This window comes from Taudactylus pleione, unplaced genomic scaffold (genome assembly GCF_031769625.1).
Source record: "Taudactylus pleione unplaced genomic scaffold, aTauple2 ptg000053l, whole genome shotgun sequence".
NCBI lineage: Eukaryota > Metazoa > Chordata > Amphibia > Anura > Myobatrachidae > Taudactylus > Taudactylus pleione.
Window position 1 is genome coordinate 37,078,254 of NW_028284455.1, and position 25,693 is coordinate 37,103,946.

Consider the following 25,693-nt stretch of genomic DNA (forward strand, 5'->3'; position numbering starts at 1 on the left):
TCATTTTTATTATCTTTATTTAATAAAGCACATCTTGTGCAAATTTTTGAAATTTTTTTAAATTACTTGTAGATTAAGTTATACTGTGTTCATTGCTCTTAATGAAAACAGTCATTGTTCCAGAAGCCCATAGTAAGAGTAATGTAAAGTCATCAGTCTTCTAGTAACAGGGCAGCAAATCTGTTGCTAATGTTGGACTGTAACGGATCCTTCGCCACGGTACCTGCTTTAGTACAGATTGCTTTTTTCCTTGCTTTTGCATTTTTCTTGGATTTGCGTGTTGCTGACTTGGTACCCTGGAAGCAGTCCTGAGGGATGTTTGGCATTACAGCACAAATACAGTCCTGGTACAGCTTTTCCAGAGGTGGACTTGGTTTAAACAAGTCTTCTGTGGTAGGTGAAGATTTTATCTTCTGAGTCAGAATGTATACAAGAGAACCACTGTAAAGTCTGAACAATGAGAGAGAGAGAGCAATGAGTATACACATACAGTATCAGATACTGGGCCCATCCCATTACCAAAACACTGACTTATGTAGTATACTGAACACATGCAGTAATACACCATTAAAAGCAACAGTACAACATTAACAGTTTAACATATCATATCTGGTGAAATTTGGGGGGGTTGTGAAAAAAAAAAGCTTAAATTGGTGTAATATCAAAGAATGTAAAGTAGGAGTTTACGTGAACATGGTCCTATGGTTTAGTTGCAGTTACAATATACTCTTTCAGTAGTTTTTATATGTTACCTATCTCTATAATTGTACTTATTAAAATCAAAGGCAGACAAAATGCAGTGTTAATTGCAGAGGTAACCACAAATAGACTTTAAAATCTCAGCTGCCACATTCCTGACAATGGAAGATGATTACTAACCAGGTACGCTTACTTAAATCCTTTCCTTTCCATGAGTACACTTGTTCTAGCTCAGTTGTCACAAATAGAGACGCTTAGAAAAGGTAGAATACTGTGTGTAAGCAAATATGCATGGAACAGATTTTTATGCTGGATACACACTGTACCATATATCATTCAGTGCACTGGCTCGTGTGTACACACAATATATCTGTGAACGATGTTATTTACAGATGTATCATGTCGGGAATGCAGCAGGGCAGATGCAATATATTTTGCAGATATACCATGTGCATCTGTTGGTGTGTACGGGCTACTGACCGCCCCGTTACGCTGGGCGCAGGAGCCGCCAACAATGACATCACAACTGGGCAGGCATTTAAGTTGTGATATCTGGCCAGACTTATCAAGGGGCCGATTGGTGTGTATGCTTACCAAATCGGTCGCTGTGTCAGCCAGGTGTGTACTCCACATTAGAACAAAGTTGGAATTGTGGAAAAAATATGAGATATGGTAAGAACTTACCCTTGTTATCTCTATTTCTACGAAGTCCATAGGGTTCCACAGGATACCTTGGGGTATAGGTGTGACGTCAGTCGCAGAGCACCAAAGAGTTAAGCTTTCAGCCTCCCAGGATGCACTAGGTCCCCCTCCTATACCCCGCCCCCGAGCCAAGGCACCTCAGTTAGTTACCAAGCCATAGGCGGGAGGAGACGGAAGAGAGAGAACAAAGATCTGGACACATACAAGAATCACATTCTCACCAGAGGGAGACGGAAAACCGGTGACCAGAGCAAAGCCCATCTGCAGCACAGGTGCGACAGGGCGGGAGTCCTGTGGAACCCTATGGACTTCGTAGAAATAGAGATAACAAGGGTAAGTTCTTACCATATCTCATATTTTCTACTTCAGGGTCCATAGGGTATCCACAGGATACCTTGGGGATGTCCCAAAGCAGTATCCTTTAAGGGTGGGGACGCTCCTGTGCAGAAAGGAGAATCCGCCGCCCGAAGGAAGCATCCTGAGAGGCGAAGGTGTCAAACCTGTAATACCTCACGAAGGTATGGACAGAGGACCACGTAGCAGCCTTGCAGATCTGGACTGCAGAGGCACCACGTCGAGCTGCCCACGAAGGACCCACCGACCTAGTGGAATGAGCCTTCAGAGAAGGAGGAACCGGTAGGCCTTCATGAAGATAAGCTTCAGAAATAGCCATACGGATCCAGGCTGCCAAAGTTTGCTTTGAAGCAGGCCAACCCTTTTTACGGAAGCCATAGAGGACAAACAAAGCGTCCGACTTCCTAAACGAAGAAGTGCGGTCAACATAAGTCCTTAAGGCCCGCACAACATCCAAAGAGGCCTCACCCACGGAAAGACCCGGTGAGTTAAAGGCCGGAACAACGATTTCCTCGTTAACATGAAACTGGGAAACAACTTTGGGAAGAAACTCGGGCCGAGTGCGGAGTACTGCCCTGTTCCCATGAAAAACCAAGAAAGGGGGTCTACAAGAAAGAGCCCCTAACTCAGAAACACGTCTGGCCGAAGCAATAGCCAGAAGGAAAACAGTCTTAGCTGTTAGCCATTTAAGATCCACTGATCCCAGTGGTTCAAACGGCGGTCCTTGGAGAGCCCTCAGGACCACAGCCAAATCCCAAGGCGCCACAGGTGGAACAAAGGGCGGCTGAATGCGGACAACACCTTGCATAAAGGTGCGCACATCCGGGATTGTAGCAATCCTACGGTGAAACCAGACAGGGCCGAAACCTGTACCTTCAAAGAAGCAAGGCGAAGCCCATGATCTAGTCCCGCTTGCAGGAAGGCGAGAATCCGAGACAGACAAAACTCCCGCGGTGCATAACCTCTCGGTCGACACCACTGGAAGAACGTATGCCACACGCGATGGTATATCCTCGCGGAAGACGGTTTCCGAGCTCGCAACATGGTACGCACCACAGAGCTGGAAAACCCCCGGGACCTCAGCATGGCCGTCTCAACAGCCACGCCGTCAAAGACAGCCGAGTCAGGTCCGGGTGACGACAAGGACCCTGAGACAGGAGGTCCGGGTGTAGCGGCAACCGCAGAGGACTGTCCACGGACAGACCCTGAAGGTCTGAGAACCAGTGCCGTCTGGGCCACGCGGGAGCTATCAACAGGAGCGTCCCTCCTTCCTGTTTGAATTTCCGGATTACCCGTGGAAGAAGGGAGACCGGAGGGAACAGGTATGCGAACCGGAACGTCCACCGGACGGACAGAGCATCCACCAGAGATGCCCCTTCGTCTCTTGTGCGAGACCCGTACACCGGCAACTTGTTGTTGTGCCGGGACGCCATGAGGTCGATCTCTGGAAGACCCCATCTGTCCACCAGTAGTTGAAAAACGTCCGGGTGCAGGGACCATTCCCCCGGATGAACGTCCTGGCGACTTAGAAAGTCCGCCTCCCAATTGAGCACTCCCGGGATGAAGACCGCTGATATGGCCGGAAGATTGCGCTCCGCCCAAACCAGGATCCGAGACACCTCTACAAGAGCCGCCCGGCTTCGGGTTCCTCCTTGCCTGTTTATGTAGGCCACGGTGGTAGCGTTGTCCGACTGGACCTGTACCGGGTGACCCTGGAGAAACCGATGTGCCTGCTGGAGAGCATTGAAGACCGCACGGAGTTCCAAGATATTGATTGGAAGCTCCGCTTCTGTCGGCGTCCACCTGCCCTGGAACAGATGTGGACCCGAAACTGCTCCCCAGCCCCGAAGACTGGCGTCCGTTGTCAACAGGACCCAATTTGGAACCCAGAACGGACGTCCCTCGCTGAGGTGGGTCGTCTGTAACCACCAAGCAAGGGACAGGCGAACCTCCGGGGTGAACACAATCGTCTGGGACTTCAGAGACTGAGGCAGCACGTTCCACTTTGACAGGATCAGGTGCTGCAGAGGTCTGGAGTGAAACTGGGCATATTCCACCATGTCGAACACCGACACCATGGAGCCCAGTAACCTCATCGCCGAGTGTAGAGACACCCGGCGGCTGTGCAGACAACTGCGCACCCTTGACTGTAAAGCAGAGATCTTTTCCTCCGTCACGAAGATCTTTTGCTGTCCCGAGTCCAATAAGGCTCCAAGATGCAGAATCCTCCGAGACGGGATTAGAGTGGACTTCTGCCAGTTGATTAGCCAGCCGTGCCGTTGCAGCAGGGCAATGGTCAGCTCCAAGTGGCGTAACAGGAGCTCTGGAGATCCCGCCACCAATAACAGGTCGTCCAAGTACGGCAACATGCGGACTCCCTGCAGCCGCAGAGAAGCCGCCATGACCGCCATCACCTTGGTGAAAACACGTGGTGCTGTCGCCAGGCCAAAAGGTAACGCCCGAAACTGGAAGTGGTCGCTGCGGATTGCAAACCTGAGCAACTGTTGATGGCGCAAAAGAATAGAGACATGCAGGTAAGCGTCCTGTATGTCCAATGACACCATGTAGTCCCCAGGTTCCAGCGCCAGAATGATGGACCGTAGGGTCTCCATCCGAAACTTCGGTACCCGCAAAGACTTGTTGAGTGCTTTGAGGTTGAGAATCGGACGATACGACCCATTGGGTTTCTGTACCAAAAAAAGATTTGAATAGAAACCCTGGCCCCTCTGGGAGAATGGAACAGGCACTATAACTCCAGCCTGGAGCATAGTGTGCAATACCTTCCACAGCTCCGTAGCCTTGTTCCGATCTGACCCGTGGTGAAGAATTGAGCCGGGGGTCTGTGCCGGAAGGAGAGGGCGTACCCGTGGGAAACCACCTCCAGAACCCAAGTGTCTGTAGTAGTGACCGACCAACACTGGGCGAACTGCAGCAGGCGGCCTCCCACCCTGGGATCCCCCAAAGGGAGGCCCGGACCGTCAGGCCGCAGGCTTGTCATCTGGCTTGGGGGCCGGACGTCTGGTACTCCATGCCTGCTTCCGGGGCTTGACCGATTTCCTAGGGCCAGCCTGACGAGGTAACGACTGTGGTTTGGGCCTGCCCTGGGCCCTAGATGACCGAAAGGACGATGGTCCAGAACCAGAAGGAGCAGCGGCCGACGGGAGACAAGCCGATTTGGCTGCCGCCAGCGTGGCCACAATCTTATCCAGATCCGGACCGAAGAGAACTTCTCCGGTAAACGGCAACGCTTCCAGACCCTTCTTGGAATCTGCGTCCACCTTCCAGGATCGCAGCCACAAGGTGCGACGAGCAGCTACCGCTGCTGAAGAAATTCTAGACACCAGAGTACTAATGTCTAGAGCCGCCTCGTTGATGTAGGTGGCCGAATCACGGAGATTGCCAATCAACTCCGCCTGTTCGGCCGGACAGTCGGAATCAAAAGACGCCTCTTATGAATCCGCCCAGTGCTCCATCGCTCTGGCAACCCAGCAAATGGCCATAGCCGGCCGTGCTGCCCCCCCCCGCAAGGGAATAAGCGGACTTCAGGCAGATTTCCACCTTGCGGTCCGTAGCATCCTTAAGGGAGGACATGGATGGCATCGGCAATGTGGCACTACGGACAAGACGGGTCACGTGAGAATCCACCTGTGGAGGGGATTCCCACTTAGCAAAATAATTATCCGCGAACGGATAAGCCACCGCCAGGCGTCGCTGCGGCTGGTATCTTTTGCCAGGCAGTTTCCACGCCTCCTCTAAATGGTCCACCAACTGACCCGAAAGAGGAAAGACTGTGGCATCGCCCTTCACGTCTTTGAAAAAGGCATACTTAGACTTAGCCGCTGGGGGAACTTCGTCCTCAATCACCAAGGCTGTGCGGACCGCCCGAATAAGTCCAGGAATATATACTTTGGACTTAGCATCAGCGTCCTTAGTATGGAGAGGTTCCTGATCGTAAGGATCCAGAATCTCCCCATCATCAGACGTCCCTTCGTCATCCTCATAAGGAGCGGACAGAGACGCCACCGGCCGTTTATGAGGCCGCATCACAGACTCCCCTTGCAACACATCCGACAAGTGCTGTACAGAACTCGTCAGGGAGTTAACCCACGCTGGCTCCTGAGAAACCGGGAGCGGGGAAATAGGGAGACTGTGGGGTACCACCAATTGTCGTGGGAAACCCTGCATGGGTGACGACACCACCGACTGCTGGGACAAACCCATCGGAGTAAACGTGGGCTGCGGAGCTAACTGGCCCACTAAAGCTGTTAGCGCCTGAGCGAAACAAGCCCAGGGCGGCTCCTGTACCGGTGCTGTAACCGTAAGAGGCCGCGCCATGGACAAACACTGCCGGCAAAGGCCCTCCGCGCTACCCTCCCCCTCCGCTAACAGTACTTTACACGTGGTACACTGTAGCCGGAGAGGAAAATCACTTTCAGACATGATGGCACCACGTATGTGACCCCTCTCACCAATTATATATTAAATAGGCGAGAGACCACCCTGCAGCACCGCACCGCAAGGGCTTAGCAGAAAGAACAGGGACAGTAATAAAGCTGACAGTCTTGAGAAGAAAAGTTACAGGCAGCAGCGCTAGCACAGTCACATACAATGCAAAGAAAATCAATTCCTGCACTAACAGCGCTGATCACTCAACTACACAGACACAGGGCCTGGTAGGACACAGCGCTGCATACACAGACCTGACCACAGCGGAGGAGAGGTATGCAGGGGGACCCAGACCACGATGCTTCCAATGCAGGCTTCCAGCAGCGTTCACCATGCTTCTGAAAAGATGGCCGCCGAGGATCAGAGAGAAGGCTGGCCTGGGGGAGGAGCTCTGACACAGGGCCAGTCAGCACAGTGCAGAGAGGGCTGTGTGCAGCGGGGGAGGCGCCGGCTGTGAGACAGGGAAGGCGCGCTCCCCTGGCATGCATTTAACCCCTGGGACGCCGCAGCGCTACCGCTCTGCTGCGGTCCGCTGTCCCAGGGGGTAGTGGAAGCGCAGGTTGGTCGCCTGGCTCCACGCTGCAGCCAGTCCCCAGGGAGCCCCCTGCCTGGGGACTTAGGACCATGTGATCAGCGGGGACCCACCGCGGGACCCCGCTGCTTACCTCTGTCCCCCTTGAATCCGGCCATGGTCCGGAACATCTGGGGTCACCGCTAGCTGTGACCCCAGATGCCCACCAGCATCCCCGGATCAGTACCGGCGTTCTGGTACCGGCGGGGTGTAGGGAAGACAGCATGGACGTCAGGACTGACTGTCCATGCTGTTCATCCAGATGTGCAGCCACAGCTGCATGAAGAAAAAGCTTCAGGGGCTCTTCTAGCCCCCACTCCAACAGGTGCACCCGACTCCGGCCGGGCACCAAACTAAACTGAGGTGCCTTGGCTCGGGGGCGGGGTATAGGAGGGGGACCTAGTGCATCCTGGGAGGCTGAAAGCTTAACTCTTTGGTGCCTTGCGACTGACGTCACACCTATACCCCAAGGTATCCTGTGGATACCCTATGGACCCTGAAGTAGAAAGTGCACAATAAAACCATAAGCTAAAAATACCTAATGCCAGTAAAAAGAATAATATTATTTAGTTGTTCCTCCACAGATGGTCTATTGCTAAATATACGAAGGCTGATAGAAAAGTAATGAGACTGCCTCTGTTTTTCTGTCCCATAGGTAGACATGGCAACGCTGTGCTGGTCATTGTGAAGCTCATACATCGATGTGCCTGAATCTGCAGACTGTAGTCTTTGTTTGGTCACAATGAGTGGAAGATGTTCGTACGTTTAGTCATGGTGGATGAGGATGTGTGATTACATTTTTTGTTAAACTTGTAAAAAAGTGGAAATGAGACTCATGAGATGTTACGGCAAGTGTACGGTGGAGAAACAATTAGCCGTGCTGTAGTATTTCGGTGGTGTAAGCACTTCAAAGAGGGCAATACCCGAGTGACTGATGAAGCGCGTTCTAGGAGACCATCCACTGCGGTTACAGATGTCAACATTGCCAAAGCTGTGGAGATGTTGCAAAAGGACAGAAGGTTAACTTTACACAAACTTTCGGCTTCACTTGGCATCTAATTAGAACGGGTTCAGCATATTGTGACAAAGGAACTGAAAATGCATCACGTGTGTGCCAGGTGGGTACCCAGAAGTCTCACAGAAGAGCAGGTGCGACAACGAGTTGAATCGTACAAGAACACAGTCTGCATGTCAGAGAGGAGACCCGATTCCTTCAGCGTGTAAAGTCATGCTTCTGCTGTTCTTTGATGTGCACAGTATGGTCCTACAGCACTGGGTTCCCTGTGGACAGAATAATATGAGATATGGTAAGAAATTACCCTTGTTATCTCTATTTCTACGAAGTCCATAGGGTTCCACAGGATACCTTGGGGTATAGGCGATGGCGGCAGACATCCAGGCACCACAGAGTTAAATTTTCAGCCTCCCAGGATGCACTGGCGTCCCTCTCCTATACCCCGCCCCCGAGCCTCAGGCCACTCAGTTTCGTAGCAAGCCATAGGCCGGAGCAAGAGCAAAAAAGAGAGAGAACACAGTCAGGAACACACAAGAATCACATTCTCACCAGAAGGAGACGGAGAAACCGGTGACCAGATCAAAGCTCATCTGCAGTACAGGTGCGACAGGGCGGGAGTCCTGTGGAACCCTATGGACTTCGTAGAAATAGAGATAACAAGGGTAAGTTCTTACCATATCTCATATTTTCTACTTCAGTGTCCATAGGGTATCCACAGGATACCTTGGGGATGTCCCAAAGCAGTATCCTTTAAGGGTGGGGACGCTCCTGTGCTGTAAGGAGAATCCGCCGCCCGAAAGAAGCATCCTGAGAGGCGAAGGTATCAAAAGCATAATACCTTACAAAAATATGGACAGATGACCACGTGGCTGCCCATCACCGCTGAGGCATATGGGAAAGATTTCTAGACTGCACACCCTAAACATATATATCTATATCTATCTATCTATCTATCTAATATATATATATATATATATATATGGAGGTGCTACCCGATGAGACAAATTGCAGGCACAAAAACAGACAAATATCAGGTGCACAACTCCAAATTATTAATAATATATAAATGTAATAAAATTTTGCAATCAATAGATGTTTTTAGCATAATCTTGGCCAAGGTTATGGGCCTACCCACCATATCCAGGTAACCTCTGTAGGGTAGGTCCCTAACATACTACGATTCAAATCCAGAGCGCAGGATACCCCCAAACTAGCCCAGCTAAGCCGCCCCAGGGCACCGCCATAGTAAGAAAAGTGCAGTGTGAAAGAGATAGTTAGGAGCAGCTACTGCTGCATGTAAAGAATGAAAATAAAAAGTGAGGTACATATATAATAAACAAACAGTGAAGGGTTAAAATGTGTTATAAAAGAAAAATGTGTTATAATGCGGTGCCCTGAAACAGATCAACCAAAGGCAATCCAGGGGGACCCACGCCCCCAAAATGAACCAAAGTTACACTACAGTATATAAAACTTGTACACTCAAGCCAGAATTCGGGACACCACTGTTAGTGTCGCCTGACTTCGGAAACCTCCTAGGTGGTTTACATAAGCCATCATGATGGCGTTGTCAGACTGTACCTGCACGGTATTTCCGTGGAGGACCTGTCCTGCATGCTGGAGAACCTTGAATACTGCTCAGAGTTCTCAGATGTTCATGGGAAGCGCAAAAACTACTGGTGTCCACCTGCCCTGGAACAAGTGTGGACCCGTCACTGCTTCCCAGCCACGGATACTGGCGTCCGTCGTCAGAAGGACCCTGTCCGCAATCCCAAAGGGGGTGCCCCTTGTTTAGGTGAGCTTTCCGCAGCCACCAGGCCAGAGAGAGACAAACCTCCGGGGAAAGCACTATTGACTTTATCCTATGGGGCAACCCATCCCATCCGGAGAGGATCAATTTTTTTTTTCAGAGGTTTAGAGTGAAGCTGGGTACTCTCCACCATGTTGAACAGCGACACCCTGGAACCCAGGAACCACATTGCCAAGTGAATAGACACTCGGCGACTCTGCAGGCAACTGCGTACCTTTGCCTGTAATGCAGAGATCTTTTCCTCAATCACAAAGATCCTCAGATGTTGGGATATGGAGCATCCTCTGTGAAGAATCAGAGAGGACCATTTCCAGTTTATCAGTCAGCCCTAACGTAGCAACACAGATATTGTCCGTTGCATATGGCACTGAAGGATCTCTGGAGACCCTGGTAACAACAGGAGGTCGCCCGGATAGGGTAACAAGCGGACCCCCTGCATCCGCAGGTGGGCTGCCATAACTGCCATGACCCTGGTAAACCGTGAGGCAAAGCATTCCAAATGGAATCTGCGTCCGCTTTCCAAGAGCGCAACCACAGGGAGCGGCGAGCCGCTACTGCTGCCGTCTCATTATGAACGTGGCTAAGTCTCTGAGAATTTGCCACTATCCACCTGCTCTGCTGGGGAGTCAGTGTGCAGAGATCCAGTTACCTACTCAGCGCTCCATGGCTCTGGCCCCCCCAGCACACGGCCCTTGCCGGCCTGGAAGCCCCTCCAGCAAGGGATAATTGGATTTTAGATATATTTGCACCTTGCAATCTGGAACCTCCTTCAAGGAGGACCTGGAGGGCATGGGCAACCTCACTAGGCGTGTAACATGAGAATCTACCCGTAAAGGTAACTCCCATTCGGAAATGTAATTATCCGCAAAGGGGTATGCAAAAGGTCAACCGTTTTTGAGGCTGGGACCGCTTACCCGGATTTTCCACGCCTCCTCTAAATGATCCACCTGACCAGATAGAGGAATTACAGTGGCAACACCCTTATCCTTAAAGAAGGCATATTAGGATTTAGCCACGGGGGATATGTATAACCAAAGCCGCACAGACTGCCCGTATAAGGCCAGGTATATAGACTTTAGACCCAGACTACGCCTCCTTTGCACTAAGGGGCTCGTGTCTGAAAAAGTCATCAGACGTCATGTCCTTAGCCGTCTGAGACCCGAAAGGCCGTTTAGAAGGCCGAAATGGTGACTCCCCCTGTAAAACGTCCATCAGGTGTTATACCATTTGGACAATAAATTCACCCACACAGGCTCCTGCGAGACCTGGGGGGTGAAAAACAGGATACACTGGGGTACTATCAACTGCCCAGGGACCCCTGCAGGTGATGAGACTACCACTCGCTGCGATAACCCCTATGGGGAAACGCAGGGGGCGTTGCCCACAAGGGCTGTAAGCATCTTAGCCAGCTGAGGGCGGTCCCTTTTTGTGCAGGCACAGTGACAGAAATGGGGCGTGATATATAATACAACATGCCCTCCATAAACCCTCAGGGTCTACATATCCCTCCGCTAACTGCACATTATATCAGTACATTATAGCTGAAAGAGGATATCCTCGTTCACTTTCCGACATGAGGAGTGTGAACAGAGTGTATGTGACTTCCCACACAGAAAAACCACGTTTACTGTGAGGTAATAAACACCCTGCAACACCGCACCGCAAGGGCTGTAGCAGAAGAACAGGGATAGGAAAATGGCTGACAGTCAGAAATGAAAGTACAGGCAAACAGCGCTAGCATTTAAGTCACATACAATGCACAGATAACATCCTGCAGTACAAGCACTGCGATCAACTACACAGACCAGAGCCTGGTAGGAAACAGTGCTGCATACACTGACCTTAATTGAAGGAGAGGTATGCGGGGGACCCGGACCGCAATGGCACCTGTATCAGCTTCCAGCAGCGTTTGCCATCCCCAGCACATGTAGTGAGAAAATGGCCACCGAGGAGCAGAGAGAAGGCAGGGCCCGGGGGAGGAGCGCTGACACAGCCCGCTCAGACCGCTGTGGAATGGCACTGTGCAGCGGGGGAGACGCCGGCTGTGAGACAGGGAAGGCGTTCTCCCCTGGCCTGCTATTAACCCCTGGGACGCCGCGCTGTACAGCACATGCTGCGGTCCGCTGTCCCTGGTGGTCTAGTGGAAGGCGCAGGATCAGTACCTGGCCCCACGCGCAGCCGGTCCCCAGGGAGCCCCCTGCCTGGGGACCAAACAGGACTGTGTTACCGGCGGGTGCCCACCGAGGGACCCCGCCACTTACCTTGTTCCCCGTGCATCCGGCCACAGTCCAGATAGCCGGGGTCACCGCTAGCTGTGACCCCAGCTACCTACCAGCATCCCCGGATCGGTACCGGCATTCTGGTACCGGCGGGGTGTAGGAGTGACAGCATGGACGTCAATACTGACTGTCCTATGCTGGAGCACTCTAGTTGTGCAGCCACAGCTGCGAAGAAATATTCAGGGGCCTTAAAAAGACCCCCTCTGTACGGTGCGACTGGTCCGGCCAGGCACCGACGAGGCTCGGGGGCGGGGTATAGGAGAGGGACCCCAGTGCATCCTGGGAGGCTGAAAATTTAACTCTGTGGTGCCTGGATGTCTGCCGCCATCGCCTATACCCCAAGGTATCCTGTGGATACCCTATGGACCCTGAAGAAGAAATTAATGGTGACTACTATGCAAAACGCCCAGAAAACCCATTTGCGTGGAGCCATGAGGAAGAAAATGCCACATTTGCCAAAGAAACAGTGATTTTTTTGCTCCGACCATGTCTGACCACATGTTACTGCTTTTGCATTGACAGCACTGACTGATATTAATGGGACAGCACTAGAAACACCCTCCATATAGCCCGGACTTAGGGCCTGATTCAGAGCCGGACGCTCTGAACGAGCGCCCGCTCTGAATCAGGGCGTTTTTTTTTTTTTGCGAAGCGGCCTCTTGGACGCTCGCATAGTTGTGGGTTACCACCCACAGCTTATGTGAGCGTCCATGATGATGGTCGTGATGGTCAAGACCATCGCGACGAGACCCTTGCGGTAGGGTCTCGTTGACCGCAAGCCCTGGAGTGATTTTGGCTCTATCAGAGCCAAAATCACTCCCACTGACATCGCTAGTGATGTCAGTGGGCACACCTCCGTCTGGGCAGCCACGTCCCCGGCAAGCCCACCAAAGGGGGCGTGCTGTCGCTCACCATCGACAGCACGCCCCCTTTGGTGCGAGACCCATAACGACAGCTTCCCCGTCGTTATTCGGGTCTCACGCATGACGGAGGCGCCTCCGTCGTGTGCATGCGCATTTGGGCAACATCGACCCGCTTGCGAGCGGGTCTGAATCAGGCCCTTAGCGCCCTGTGATTTCTGTGCATTCCCAACCCTGAAAAACAACTGTGCGGAAAGACATTCTCAGCAGATGATGGAGTGAAAAATGCCACAGCTGCAACACCAAAAGTGATGTCACAAAACAGTCTACTGCACGCCTATGAATCATTGTTGAAATGCTGCAAAAAAAAAAAAAAAAAAATGTACTGAGGGCCTGATTCAGACCCGCTCGCAAGCGGGTCGATGGTGCCCTAGTGCGAACGACGGAGGGAGCTCCGTCTAGCGCATGTGCGAGACCCGCATTGAGACAGCCAAGCCGTCGCTATGGGTCTCGCACCAAAGGGGGCGTGCTGTCGATGGTGAGTGACAGCACGCCCCCTTTGGTGGGCGTGCCGGGAGCGTCGCTGCCCAGACGGAGGCGTTCCCATGGGAACGCCTACCGTCTGGGGCCGGCCCCACTGACATCACTAGTGATGTCAGTGGGAGTGCTTTTGGCTCTGATAGAGCAAAAAGCACTCCTGGGCTCGCGGCAGCGAGACCCTACCGCAGGGTCTCGTCGCAAGCCCGATGGTCCCGTTGGTCTTGACCATCGCGACCATCTTTTTGGACGCTCGCATAAGCTGTGGGTGGTCACCCACAGCTATGCGAGCGGCCAGGAGGCCGCTCCAATTTTAGGTAGCAGGGCCCTGATTCAGAGTGAGCGCTCTTGTCAGAGCGTCCGGCTCTGAATCAGGCCCTGAATGTGGAGTACACTACTTTGAAAAAGAAAAATGTTCAGATCCTGTGGAGTCAAATGATTCTGAATAAAAAAAAATCTGTCTCATTACTTTTCAATCAGCCCTCATATATATTTTTCTCTTGATCTATGATATCGTAAAACAAAGAAAAAATAACATTCAGAGTGTAGTAATAACGAGATTAATAATAGGACACTCTTGAGTATGTAACAATTAAGAAGGTAACACCACAAAGTATTGCCCTTACTAGAAATAAGGATAGGAAAAGCATGGAGCGGTTTCTAGCGTGATTCACCCGTTTCAGATTTCCTCACAGGTGGTTTTCATATCATGAAAGGAAAAAAGAAAAAACCTTGTGCAATATCTTCTAAAATGCCATTTTATTAACAAAACATCCAATAAAAACAGAATAAAAATTCCTTTTGAAAAACGGCAAAAAGATTAAGCAAAGGTACCAGCGGGATTGCCACCAGTAGAGGGACTCCGTGACTGTGGGATTGCTCATCAGTGTGTATCCGGAACCCATCAGATGTTAAACACCTTATTCCCAATACTAATTTCTCAAAATCTGGTAGGTGAACTGGGACATATGATACTTTGTTATTCTGTTAGACCATCTGTGGAGGAACAACTAAGCGCTTCGTATTATTAATCTTATTTTCTGGTATTATCTATGCATAGAACAGGATAAAACTTTCTAATTGCTGAAAGACATTTTAATAAATATATATGTCTCTGCCCTCAAAATTGTCCCCTGTGGCCCTATCCATGCAGGAGAGTCCAAGAAATATCTCCATCTCCCGGTCACAGCTTCTCTATGATCATAAGACGGGGAGCTGTGCCACATACAAGAGAGTATGTATCAGTATGCAGGCCTATAGCATGGAGATATTCCATGCTTTCTCCCAGGCAAGAGGAGTGTCTATGGTCTTTTGTAGTTAGAAAGCACATATGGGGATATTCAATTAAACTTAAGGTCTCAAAGCTACATCACACGATGCATCTCCATGAGTTATTACTGGTACAAAAACGTCATACCGTAATACAAATCATCATACCGTAATAGCCAAAAGTGAGCTCAATGGGAACTCGCTCCTAACGTAATCACCCCATAGCTGAAACATGACAAGTTCTATTTGAATGCATGTAACTGTTTACTTTACTGTACCACTTCGTCTGCAGTCATAAGAAACTTGCAGTTTAATACTGTACATGGCATAGCATGCAGGGAGCCTGCTGCAATTGGCAGCATGGCATCGTTAACGATATCCCCAGATTGAGCTGTATATACAGCCGACTGGGGATATCGTTATCGTCCCGTGGTAGCGCGCACTGTTCATCGGTGAGTGCATACACACTGGACGATATGAACGATATCGTTCATGGATATCGTCCAGTGTGTACGCGGCCTATCCCTAACATTTCTATTGTTGACATGTTAGCTGTGTTGTGTCATATGTTGACATTGTAGCACTGTCGAGATTTTACGTGTCGCCATCTTAACTGTATCAACATTATGCAGTAGTAACATGTTGGGTGTCAACATTTCAACATTTGATGGTGTCAATCTTTTGACTGTCGACAACATGATTACATCCCCTCTCTGACCTGGTTATGTCAGGCTCTGGCAACGGTGTAGAGAGAAGCCGATTGAAGTGCATGACCATCTGTAGACAGCACTGCCACTGGCACAGTATGTGCAGATCTTCCCAATTCTGCCGCCTCTGCTGGGCACCTTCCATCTTTATCCTGTGTATCTGCTCACAGACTAACTGGATGCCGTCTCCCTGCAGCTCTAAGAATAGAACATGATGAGGAGAAGCTTAATGATACCTGAGACATTATATAAACACCCTCATTTATTACAAAGATGACAGACATTTTACGTTTATATGGCTTCATTAAACTGATTTATAAGTTAATACGTTGACATTTGTTCACCAGTCTGTGGATATTTTGAATCAAAGAAATTGTGTGTGTATGTAATCTGGGAGCAGCTTTTATAGCACTAAACTCCCAGCATGCAAAGCTTCATAAATGAAAACAGTAATATAACATACAGAAATAAGTATTCTCTCATATACTCAATATACATGTGTTATCTGACAGGAAATGTAGGGTTTTATGTACTAAGCCTTGGATAGAGATAAAGTGGATGGAGATAAAGTAACAACCAATCGGCTCCTAACTGTCATTTTTCAAACACAGCCTGTAACATGACAGTTAGGAGCTGATTGGTTGGTACTTTACACCATCCATGTTCTCTCTCTCCAAGGCTTAGTACATAGACACCGTAGTCACAGACAAAATATTCAAGTAATGTCTATATAGACATTAATAATCCACCTTGCCATGCTCCTACCTCTGTAAGGTGAGCACCTAGGATAAGGAAGCAGTCTGAGGTAAGACTACATTGTAAACACAATTATTATATGATCATGCTACTATTTATGAGCTTGCTGTCCTGCTACAGCAGGCAGACATTAAAAACTAAACAAGTTATATTTACCTGCTAAACTGCATCTGAACAATTTTCCTAACATGTTTGCAAAGGTTTTTAAACGGCTTACTAATGAACACGTGCTATTTTTCTCATCAGACCGAGAAGCAAGAACAGAAGCTCAGAATAAAAGAAGAGTAGACAGGATATAAGATAGACAATGTCAGCCAGATGCAGAGGAGAAAGAACAGATAAGAATAGAATAAATGTGCTCTCCCCTACAGTCCTGTAACAAGAAGTTGTTATTGTCATATGGAATATCCCAAACCTTTTAAAATAAGCATCCTCTAACAAAGAACATATCCAATATTGTGAATACTGACCGTCTAATCTAAGATGGAATGGATCACTAAACAGTATGAAAGATTTCAGAATGTAGAGGCCATTGTAATTCCGTGTATGATATTGCAGTCACACAGTAGGTAATTGTCTTTTGTTGTGAAGTATGTGCAGAATAAAAACCACCTATCTACTTGTATAACATATAAGAAAAATGAAGGAGTTTCCGCATTGAAACCTGGAACAGAACTCTTCTAAAAATGATGTAGCAAAGGAACAGACTTGAGAGTATAATTGATGCTGATTAGGGCAGCACAGATGGTGTAATGGTTAGCATTACTGCCTCACAGCACTGAGGTTGTGGGTTCAATTCCCACCACGGCCCTAACTGTGCGGAGTTTGTATATTCTCCCTGTGCTTGCGTGGGTTTCCTCCGGATAATCCGGTTTCCTCCCACACTCCAAAAATATACTGATAGGTTAATTGGCTCCCGACACAAATTAACCCCAGTGTGTATGTGTGTGTACATGTGATAGGGAACATAGGGCCTGATTCAGAGCCGGACACACTGACAGAGCGCTCGCTCTGAATCAGGGCCGACCCTCTGGTTTTGCAGAACGGCCTCCTGACCGCTCGCATAGCTGTGGGTGACCACCCACAGCTATAGCGAGCGGCCATGATGATGGTTCGCGATGGTCAAGACCATCGCGACCATCGGGCTTGCGACGAGACCCTTGCGATAGGGTCTTGTTGCCGCAAGCCCAAGAGTGCTTTTAGCTCAAATAGAGCCGAAAGCACTCCCACTGACATCACTTGTGATGTCAGTGGAGCTGGCCCCAGACGGTAGGCGTTCTCATGGGAACGCCTCCGTTTGGGCAGCCACTTCCCCGGCCCGCCCACCAAAGGGGGCGTGCTGTCACTCAACATCGACAGCACCCCCCCTTTGGTACGAGACACGGAGCGACGGTTTGCCTGTCGCTATCCGGGTCTCACGCATGCGCACTGGGCCACCATCGACCCGCTTGCGAGCGCATAGGCTCGCGACCGGGTCTGAATCAGGCCCATAGATTGTAAGCTCCATTGGGGCAGGGACTGATGTGAATGGTGAAATATTCTCTGTAAAGCGCTGCTGAATATCTGTGTGCTATATAAATAACTGGTAATAAATAATAAATACATAAATCTCCCAAAGGTTTGGATATTATTCTGAAGTCGGTGCACCCAAGAGTCAAGGAATACTAGGTTTACAAATGGATTTGTATACTTGTATAACATAACATCCATCGCTGGTAAAGTGTACCATGTAGAAACGTTTCTCAGGCAAAACAGATCCCAGGTTGGATAATCACTAATGTCTCTCTAGGTGTATGTTCCTTAAACACCTGTATTACCAATTAGCGGAAGATGTATCAAGCCTGCTAAAGAGTGGAGAAGTTGCCCATAGCAACCAATTAGCTTATAGCTAGCATTTATCTATTACATTCTATAAAATGATAGAACCTATGGGCAACGTCACTCTTTGTCCACTCTTGATACATCTCCCCCTAAGTTATAAACATCACTAGAAGACATCTGAAAAAAAAAAAAACACAAATTCCCAGAAATGTTCATCTGTCTAAATATATACCTGGTTTATTTACAATATTGTATGTTTCTCCATAAACAATTCCCATTAATAGGGCTTTAAAATGATGCGGTTTCACTTTGGGGTCTGCATGTCTGATCCAGTAATGAACTGTAGCCACAATAAGCTGGTAGTCAGGAGGCACAGACGCCAGGTCCTCCATTCTCAAGTCCAGGGTCCGTAAGAGCAGATTTAAACATGTTACCAATGGAAGCTGAAAGATAAGAACTTAGTCAACCCGTGGCTGTTGCAGGACTACAAATTCCCAAATGCCCAGTCATCTAGATCCTGCATAAAACCCTCAATTAGTAAATTATGTGAGTAACATCTTAAAATCATAGGACTATAAAGAAAAAAAAGACTTCACTAACAGGGTATTTTTCTTAAAGTGAAATCATTGATTTGAGTCTCCTTGGTCTTAACATATCGCCCTAATATCCATAAATCAGAAAGGAAAAGCCTGATATTTTCCAAGCTTTGTGTGCTAAATGTGTAAATTATAAGAATGAAATAATATTTACAGGGGAAGTGGAGTTTGTACAGCCTTTCGTCACACAAACACTCCGTGACACATGAAGCCAAGACCAGGTTTATGTTACACCTCTTGGGTTTGGAGGACTTAGTAGAGCTCTGTTGAAAAAGCTCTGAACAGACTATGATGCAATAATTTTTTAAATAGGTTCTGTTCAGATGTCCTGGCTCTCAGCTTCAAGTAACAGAAAAACTGCAGTCAGTTCTAATGAGATTTACATATAGGGGTCAATTCAATTAGGTGCAAGTTTGCGAATGAGAGTTTACTTCATGAAGCTTACACACATTGCACGAATACGTGCACCTGAATCATGTGAGATTCAATTAGAAATGCCAATTTGCAGTACTCTCAGCGTGGGTGTGCAACATTTCTACAAAATGCGACCTGGGGAAGGGAATAAAAAAAAGAGGGGAGACCATCCTGGCCCCCCAAAAGTGACAATTCAGATAGAATGACCATATAGAAGGCTGTTAGTGGCCATAGGGAAAGTACTGGAGGTTTTAAAATTGTATCAAATGGCTGATTTTCTTACTTTTTATACCTGGGTGAAAAAAAGATAGCAAGCAAGTGTCTTTCAGCAAATTAAAGTCTCTCCAGCATTTTGGGGTATAGAAAAATTTGTTTACAGTAATTTTCCAGTGTTTTTATACAAGTTTGTAATAAGTCGTAATAATACTTTTACCTCTCATCTGCAAGATCAAACACCCCTCTCCCGTAAATACAACACCCCCACATACCACATCATTGACACCTCCACATACCTGTCCCACATCATTTACACCTCCATGTACATATCCCACATCATTTACACCTCCATGTACCTATCCCACATCATTTACATCTTCCCGTGCCTGTCCCACATCATTTACACCTCCACCTACCTGTCCCACATCATTTACACATCCACCTACCTGTCCCACATCATTTACACATCCACCTACCTGTCCCACATCATTTACACATCCACCTACCTGTCCCACATCATTTACACCTCCACATACCTGTCCCACATCATTTACACCTCCACCTACCTGTCCCACATCATTTACACCTCCACCTACCTGTCCCACATCATTTACACCTCCACCTACCTGTCCCACATCATTTACACTTACACCTACCTGTCCCACATCATTTACACTTACACCTACCTGTCCCACATCATTGACACCCCCATGTACCTGCCCGACATCATTTACACCTCCACATACCTGTCCCACATTATTGACACCCCCACATACCTGTCCCACATAATTGACACCCCCATGTACCTGCCCGACATTATTTACACCTCCACGTACCTGTCCCACATTATTGACACCCCCACGTACCTGTCCCACATCATTGACACCCCCACGTACCTGTCCCACATCATTGACACCCCCACGTACCTGTCCCACATCATTGACACCCCCACGTACCTGTCCCACATCATTGACACCCCCACGTACCTGTCCCACATCATTGACACCCCCATGTACCTGTCCCACATCATTGACACCCCCATGTACCTGTCCCACATCATTGACACCCCCATGTACCTGTCCCACATCATTGACACCCCCATGTACCTGTCCCACATCATTGACACCCCCATGTACCTGTCCCACATCATTGACACCCCCATGTACCTGTCCCACATCATTTACACCTCCACGTACCTGTCCCACATCATCAACACCCCCATGTACCTGTCCCACATCATTTACACCTCCACGTACCTGTCCCACATCATTTACACCACACGTACCTGTCCCACATCATTTACACCACCACGTACCTGTCCCACATCATTTACACCACCACGTACCTGTCCCACATCATTGACACCCCCATGTACCTGTCCCACATCATTTACATCACCACGTACCTGTCCCACATCATTTACACCACCACGTACCTGCCCCACATTATTTAACACCACCACGTACCTGTCCCCATTATTTAACCAATTATTTGAGCTGTTTAAATAAATTCATATGAAAAGTGACTTGTCTTTTGGCCAAATTCTGCTACTTAAACCCCTTCAAGTGTATGATTATTCATTAGGAGGGATGTACTAGAGGTTCTGCACTGTGTCCTGATATTTTTACCTACTTGCTCAGGAGGGGTGCGCACAATTTTTTTTTTTTAATTTCCTCAATTTCAATTGAAATTTGTGGAGGGAGTTCACGTCTCGCAGAACCCAACTCGCACCTAATGAAATGACCCCATAATGTTTATATATAGTTAAAGATGGAAACATAATAGCAAGGAATTTTCTTGGGTTTTAAGATCTGATGTCTTTTCAACACTGTGGGAAGACAGCTCTATTATCTTACCTCTGGAAGCTGCTGGAATGTTAGATCATCACTGAAATCTCCATTGGCAAAACTTATTTCAACTGTTGATTTTCTCAGAGTCGTTTCCAATCTATCAAATTCTACAACGAAGAGTTGATTTGGCTGCTTGTTTCTTTCAGGTCCCTGTTGTGAATATTGGTATATGTGAAAAAGCATTGCATAGATCACTTTGCGAATAGGCTGTGTTATGAAATGAGCAGATGGCCTCTTTAGGTCTTCAACCTGAACATGAAGAAACACTCTCCTTAACACCAGGGCATCACTTAATAATGGAGACAGTTCCCCTCTTGCTAGAGCTCGCTGTACCCAATCTGGCAGGTTCAGCTCAACTGCTGTTGGAGAGACATATATACCTCTCTGAAAATACTGCTCGATGTTTACAATATCATAAAGACTGTACTCTTCCATAGCTGAATACAGGAGCTGTCTGGCCGAGTCACGATCCTTTAGCCGAAGATGTCTCAGCACACTGTTCATGGCCTCTTCAACAGCTTCAAATCCAGATAACCAATTCAATAGTCCACGGATTCGTGTGTGTTTCCGTCCACTGTGCCCACTGTTTCCTAATGGTAAGTGCACATTATTGAAAAAGGTCTCCAGTGCTGGCAGGCTGATGTAGTCGTTTCCCGTGAGAACGGCAAAGAGAGGGAGCAAGGACATGTTCAAGTTATTGAAATATTTACAAAACCTCTGAACTGAAAAACACCGTGCTGGGATGTAACACTCATCGTTTCCACTGGTGACAATATTTTTCCACTGAAAGGAATTCTGAGGACAATAGCCAGCCTTCACATTAAAGATACAGAAATCGCTGTCAAAGGTAAGTACTGGGCAATTCCACAGATTGGCTAATGCCACGATTTCTCGATCAGCCTCTGAAAAACACTGCACAAAGGGCACCTGCAGCTTTCTCAAGACCTGGATGTACACATCTCTAACCAGGAGAGGAAGCAGGCTACCACCTCTTCCATTGGAAAGGCTTTCCGCCATTTTGATTTTTTCCCTGATGCGTTGCTTTTGGGTTTCAATTTTTTTATCAGAAACATCACAGCCACCATCACACACAACATAGGCTTGTATGTTGCACATTGACAAGCTTTCAAAGAATTTATTTAGGATCTCGGTGAAGGTGTCGTAGTCCCCACCGTGTAAAAGATCCAAGCCAGAGTCAAAGTACAATTTGTGATACAGATTGTTACCATCAATAATTAGTTTTGTGTTTTTCATCTGCAGATCATGAAAGAAATTGTTATTATCTCCCACAAAGCTCATTAATCCTTGAATTCCCATCTTGAGAGCAGCAGCTGGAAGATCTACAACACAGAACAATGCAAAACATTATCCCAACAGGTCCAATATTTGAAAATAGTACAATCACTGATGACATGCATGTTTACTATGAATTTGCAGTCACAGATTGCAGATTATGTATAGTCTCAACCTACAGCATACTTTACAGTCCATGATGCTCATTAAAGCATGGAAGGATGGTGGATGGTGCCAGCTTACTCAGGCTGGCCGGCTTGCGAGCCCAGCACACTGCGTATGTCCACACAGTCTGTGGGCTGGCCACTCCCAGAAAACAGGGGCGGACACGCCCCATTTCCGGGAACGCCGACCAACCCCGCCCTCGCACCGCCCCTTAAATGCCTCTGTCTATCAGGTAGAGGCATTCAAGGGCTAGCGTGCGTGTTAGCAGGACCCATTCTGCACACTCGCAGAATGAGTCCTGCACATGCGCAGATTCCCGATAATTAGGAATCTGCGTTCAGCAGTGCACTGCTGAATTAGCCGTTAAATATGTTTTTTTTTTAAATAGATATAAATGTCAAAACTTTAGGCTCAAAGTTTAATTTTTATTGAAGAAATATTCTTAATTTAATTCACTCTTACTTAGATAAACTAATGATACAATGATTAATATTTATGGTAATTTTATCAAAAGAAGGATGGGCCTCGGCTAAAACAAACCGCTTTAAATGGCCCATCTCATGCTTGCTAAATGTACAGTATGGGCGGTATCTAATTAGCCCCGAAAAATTTTCAAATGCAAAAAACTGGATTTTTTTCGCAATTTTATCCCATAATTTTTTTTCGGGCTATCTAATTAGCTCCCGTTTTACTCGCCTGAAATATTTCCCATTTTCGCCAGAAAACACATAGGCCCCCATTTATTAGTGATCGTATTTGCAATGCGAACAGGGCATGTCAGTTCCGCCCATGATCGCATTGCAAAATGCGATCATAACGGCCGGATGTATCATCCGGGACATGCAGGGACATGGGCTCCGAAAAGAGCCCGTCCCTGCGATGTCTCCGGAGATCTGCTGGCCAGTGTCGGGGCTGCTGCGCATATGCAGTCCCGGTGACTGGCGGCCATTTGTGAGGGAGGGTTCCGGGGAAACCCTCCGCCAGCTAATTATGCGGTGGTAGTCCATAGACTACAGCAGCAAACGCCATTAGCTGAGGGGGCCAATATCAGGAATGCATCGCATTGCGGATATTGGTAAATCTGACAGCATCGCATCCCCAGTAGAAACCTATGGCTGCCTGCGGTCCCTCTTTGATACATTCAGGGGAAACTTAATATTTGAGGTAAACCCACGAAAACAGGTGTTTTCGGGGATTTTACCTCAAATATTCAATGATAAATAGACCCCCTAGAATCCGAGATAAGTTCATGGACCTATGTGTCTTTGAAACCGCAGCAGGGAAAACAGGGCACATATCTGGGATTTTTTGACGGGACCTCGGAGGTTCTGAAAAACTCCACAATAGGTGCCGGCGTTGCAGAGCTAATAGCCCGGGGGGGATCAATTAGCTTCCGAATAATTTTCAGGGCTAATTGGATACTGCCCTATGTTGGGTTTTGCAAAAGTGGTCACCAGGACGGTCTATAGACTACTGTTTTAACAAGCACTTAAGCATTGTTCACAAATTGCCGAATGCCCTGCAAAGCAGTGGGAGGGTATGTGTCTACCCCCGCCCTAAATTCCATGTGCACTAGGAATCCTGTTTAATATACAATGTGTGATATCAGAGATGTTGTACAGCGATAGAACTTTCTATCTTTTAATGATTTATGGACCAGATTTGTGATTTGGTAATTTATGCAAAATCTATTCTGTGACTTTGGAACAATTAACTTCTATAGAATTTGAGAGCTAGACAATAGAAATAATAATGCACAAATAAACTAGCAACTTACATGCCATCCTGGTCTATTTTGCTCAGGAGGTGCAGCATCTATGGGGGCCCGAGGTGAGGCCTGCATTTGCTACAAACCCTACAAAAGGTGGTAATTGCGCTGCTGTCTGTAGGACGGCTTCACAGTTCATGTGTAAGGAACTGCACATGCTCCGATCAGCAAAACCTGGGCCACAGGAAGACGAACTGCATTGCCAGCCTTCCACTACATATTGCTATGGAACTGGCAAAGAATATGCTATATTATTTAGCAACACATATGCCTATTTTATGAGACTGGTTGTTTATTTAACTTAGGGCCCATTTATCATTGTGAATATGACCTAAGAAAATGCAAAAATCACACGACAGTGTGAAATTAAGTATCTCAGTAATGGGAGCTGCGGTCTTCTCAGATGTATCAAGGTCAGAAAATAAAATATTTTTGGAACTTGCCCCATAAAGCTAAATCTGATCAACCACAGTGAGTAAACTTACCTTTCTACGAGGTCCAGTGCAGCTACGGAGCAGAGGAGAGTGTGTAGGCCCCAGCAGGGTGAACAACGGCAATACGCAATCTGGGCATTTATTGGGGGGGGGGGAATCTTCACATAATGCAGCGGGCCGCTCATCGCCAGGACAGCCTTTTCCGCACACCCGCTGTCCTGGTAAGCAGAGCTACATACATTTATGCAGTACTTTCATATACCTCAATGCGATTTGGGGGTGATAAGTGTTGCACCCAGATAGCACTGAAAATGTGATTAATGATAAATGGGACCTTTATTGTTTTTAAACTGCTACAAGAGCTCATTCCAGTGGTGTTTTGTTTGTTTTTTTTACCATGCCCATTTGTGATTTTTCTTGTGTTGAGCTTAAATAACAATTATGGTTATTTTTTTTTTTTTTAATTATCAAATCTACCATCACCTTGTTGAAAATCTTATTGAAAATTAATTCCCATCCTTTTGTGTTGACCTGGCCAGTTGCCTCTTCATATGCTTATTCGTGTTAGATTAAATCATTTAAATGGTAATCAGTCTGTCTCAGAGCAAAACATTAAACATTTTAATAATCATAAATAGGTATTCTTAAGTCTGACTATATAGCAACGCATGAATGCACTCACCATGTAATGAAGCTGTGACCTCAGGAATCAGGGGGTGACATCTCACACTGGCAAACCCAGGAAGAGAGCATGATGACTACTGTAACCCTAGGGTGATGTATAACATGGACTGGATGCCGCTGACACAGCTACAGAGTTACAGTCATGCTCAGCAGCCTCTAACAAGTAACAACAGTGAATAATCAGGCAGAATGCTCACATGACATAACACATGCAACACGGCACCAGGCAGCGACGCATTGGCACTACACACTGGCATCTAACGCCCGACAGGCAGAAGTCGCGGTTTACTTTCTATAACAAATAAGACGTAAAGGGGAAATAAGCTCTTTCGTACAACTTTTTGTTTTTACTACACAGGGGAGGAGACGCATGCTGATGACGTCTTAGTGAAAGACGTCTATCATCGGCTGGAAAGGAAAGCTGCCTGATTGTGACGTAGGGTTACC

General features: G+C 47.6%; 1 protein-coding gene across 2 annotated transcripts; it reads right to left on the reverse strand.

The window, feature by feature from the left end:
• ASTE1 (asteroid structure-specific endonuclease 1) lies at nt 1-25,639 on the reverse strand. Of its 2 annotated transcripts, XR_015875675.1 has the most exons (6): nt 25,245-25,639; nt 20,909-22,242; nt 18,059-18,269; nt 15,261-15,447; nt 7,696-8,053; nt 363-450 (listed from the first exon to the last, which is right to left on the reverse strand). XR_015875675.1 is itself a non-coding variant. In XM_088462802.1 (5 exons), exons 2-5 carry the CDS (start codon nt 22,217-22,219, stop codon nt 153-155), a joined length of 2,007 nt encoding a protein of 668 aa, XP_088318928.1. In that variant the 5' UTR covers nt 22,220-22,242; nt 25,245-25,639; the 3' UTR covers nt 1-152. The 2 variants fall into 2 exon arrangements, 1 of the variants encoding a protein (XP_088318928.1); XM_088462802.1 differs by lacking the exon at nt 7,696-8,053 and having other exon boundaries at nt 1-450.
• Nucleotides 25,640-25,693: the final 54 nt, after the last annotated feature.

Excerpts from the sequence above, each read along its gene's own strand:
- ASTE1 (XM_088462802.1), bottom strand. The coding sequence starts at position 22,219 with ATGGGAATTCAAGGATTAATGAGCTTTGTGGGAGATAATAACAATTTC. Across the intron at positions 18,270-20,908 it reads CATTCCAGCAGCTTCCAGAG|CTTCCATTGGTAACATGTTT; the intron begins GTAAGATAATAG and ends CTTATCTTTCAG. Across the intron at positions 15,448-18,058 it reads CAATATTGTAAATAAACCAG|AGCTGCAGGGAGACGGCATC; the intron begins GTATATATTTAG and ends TTCTATTCTTAG.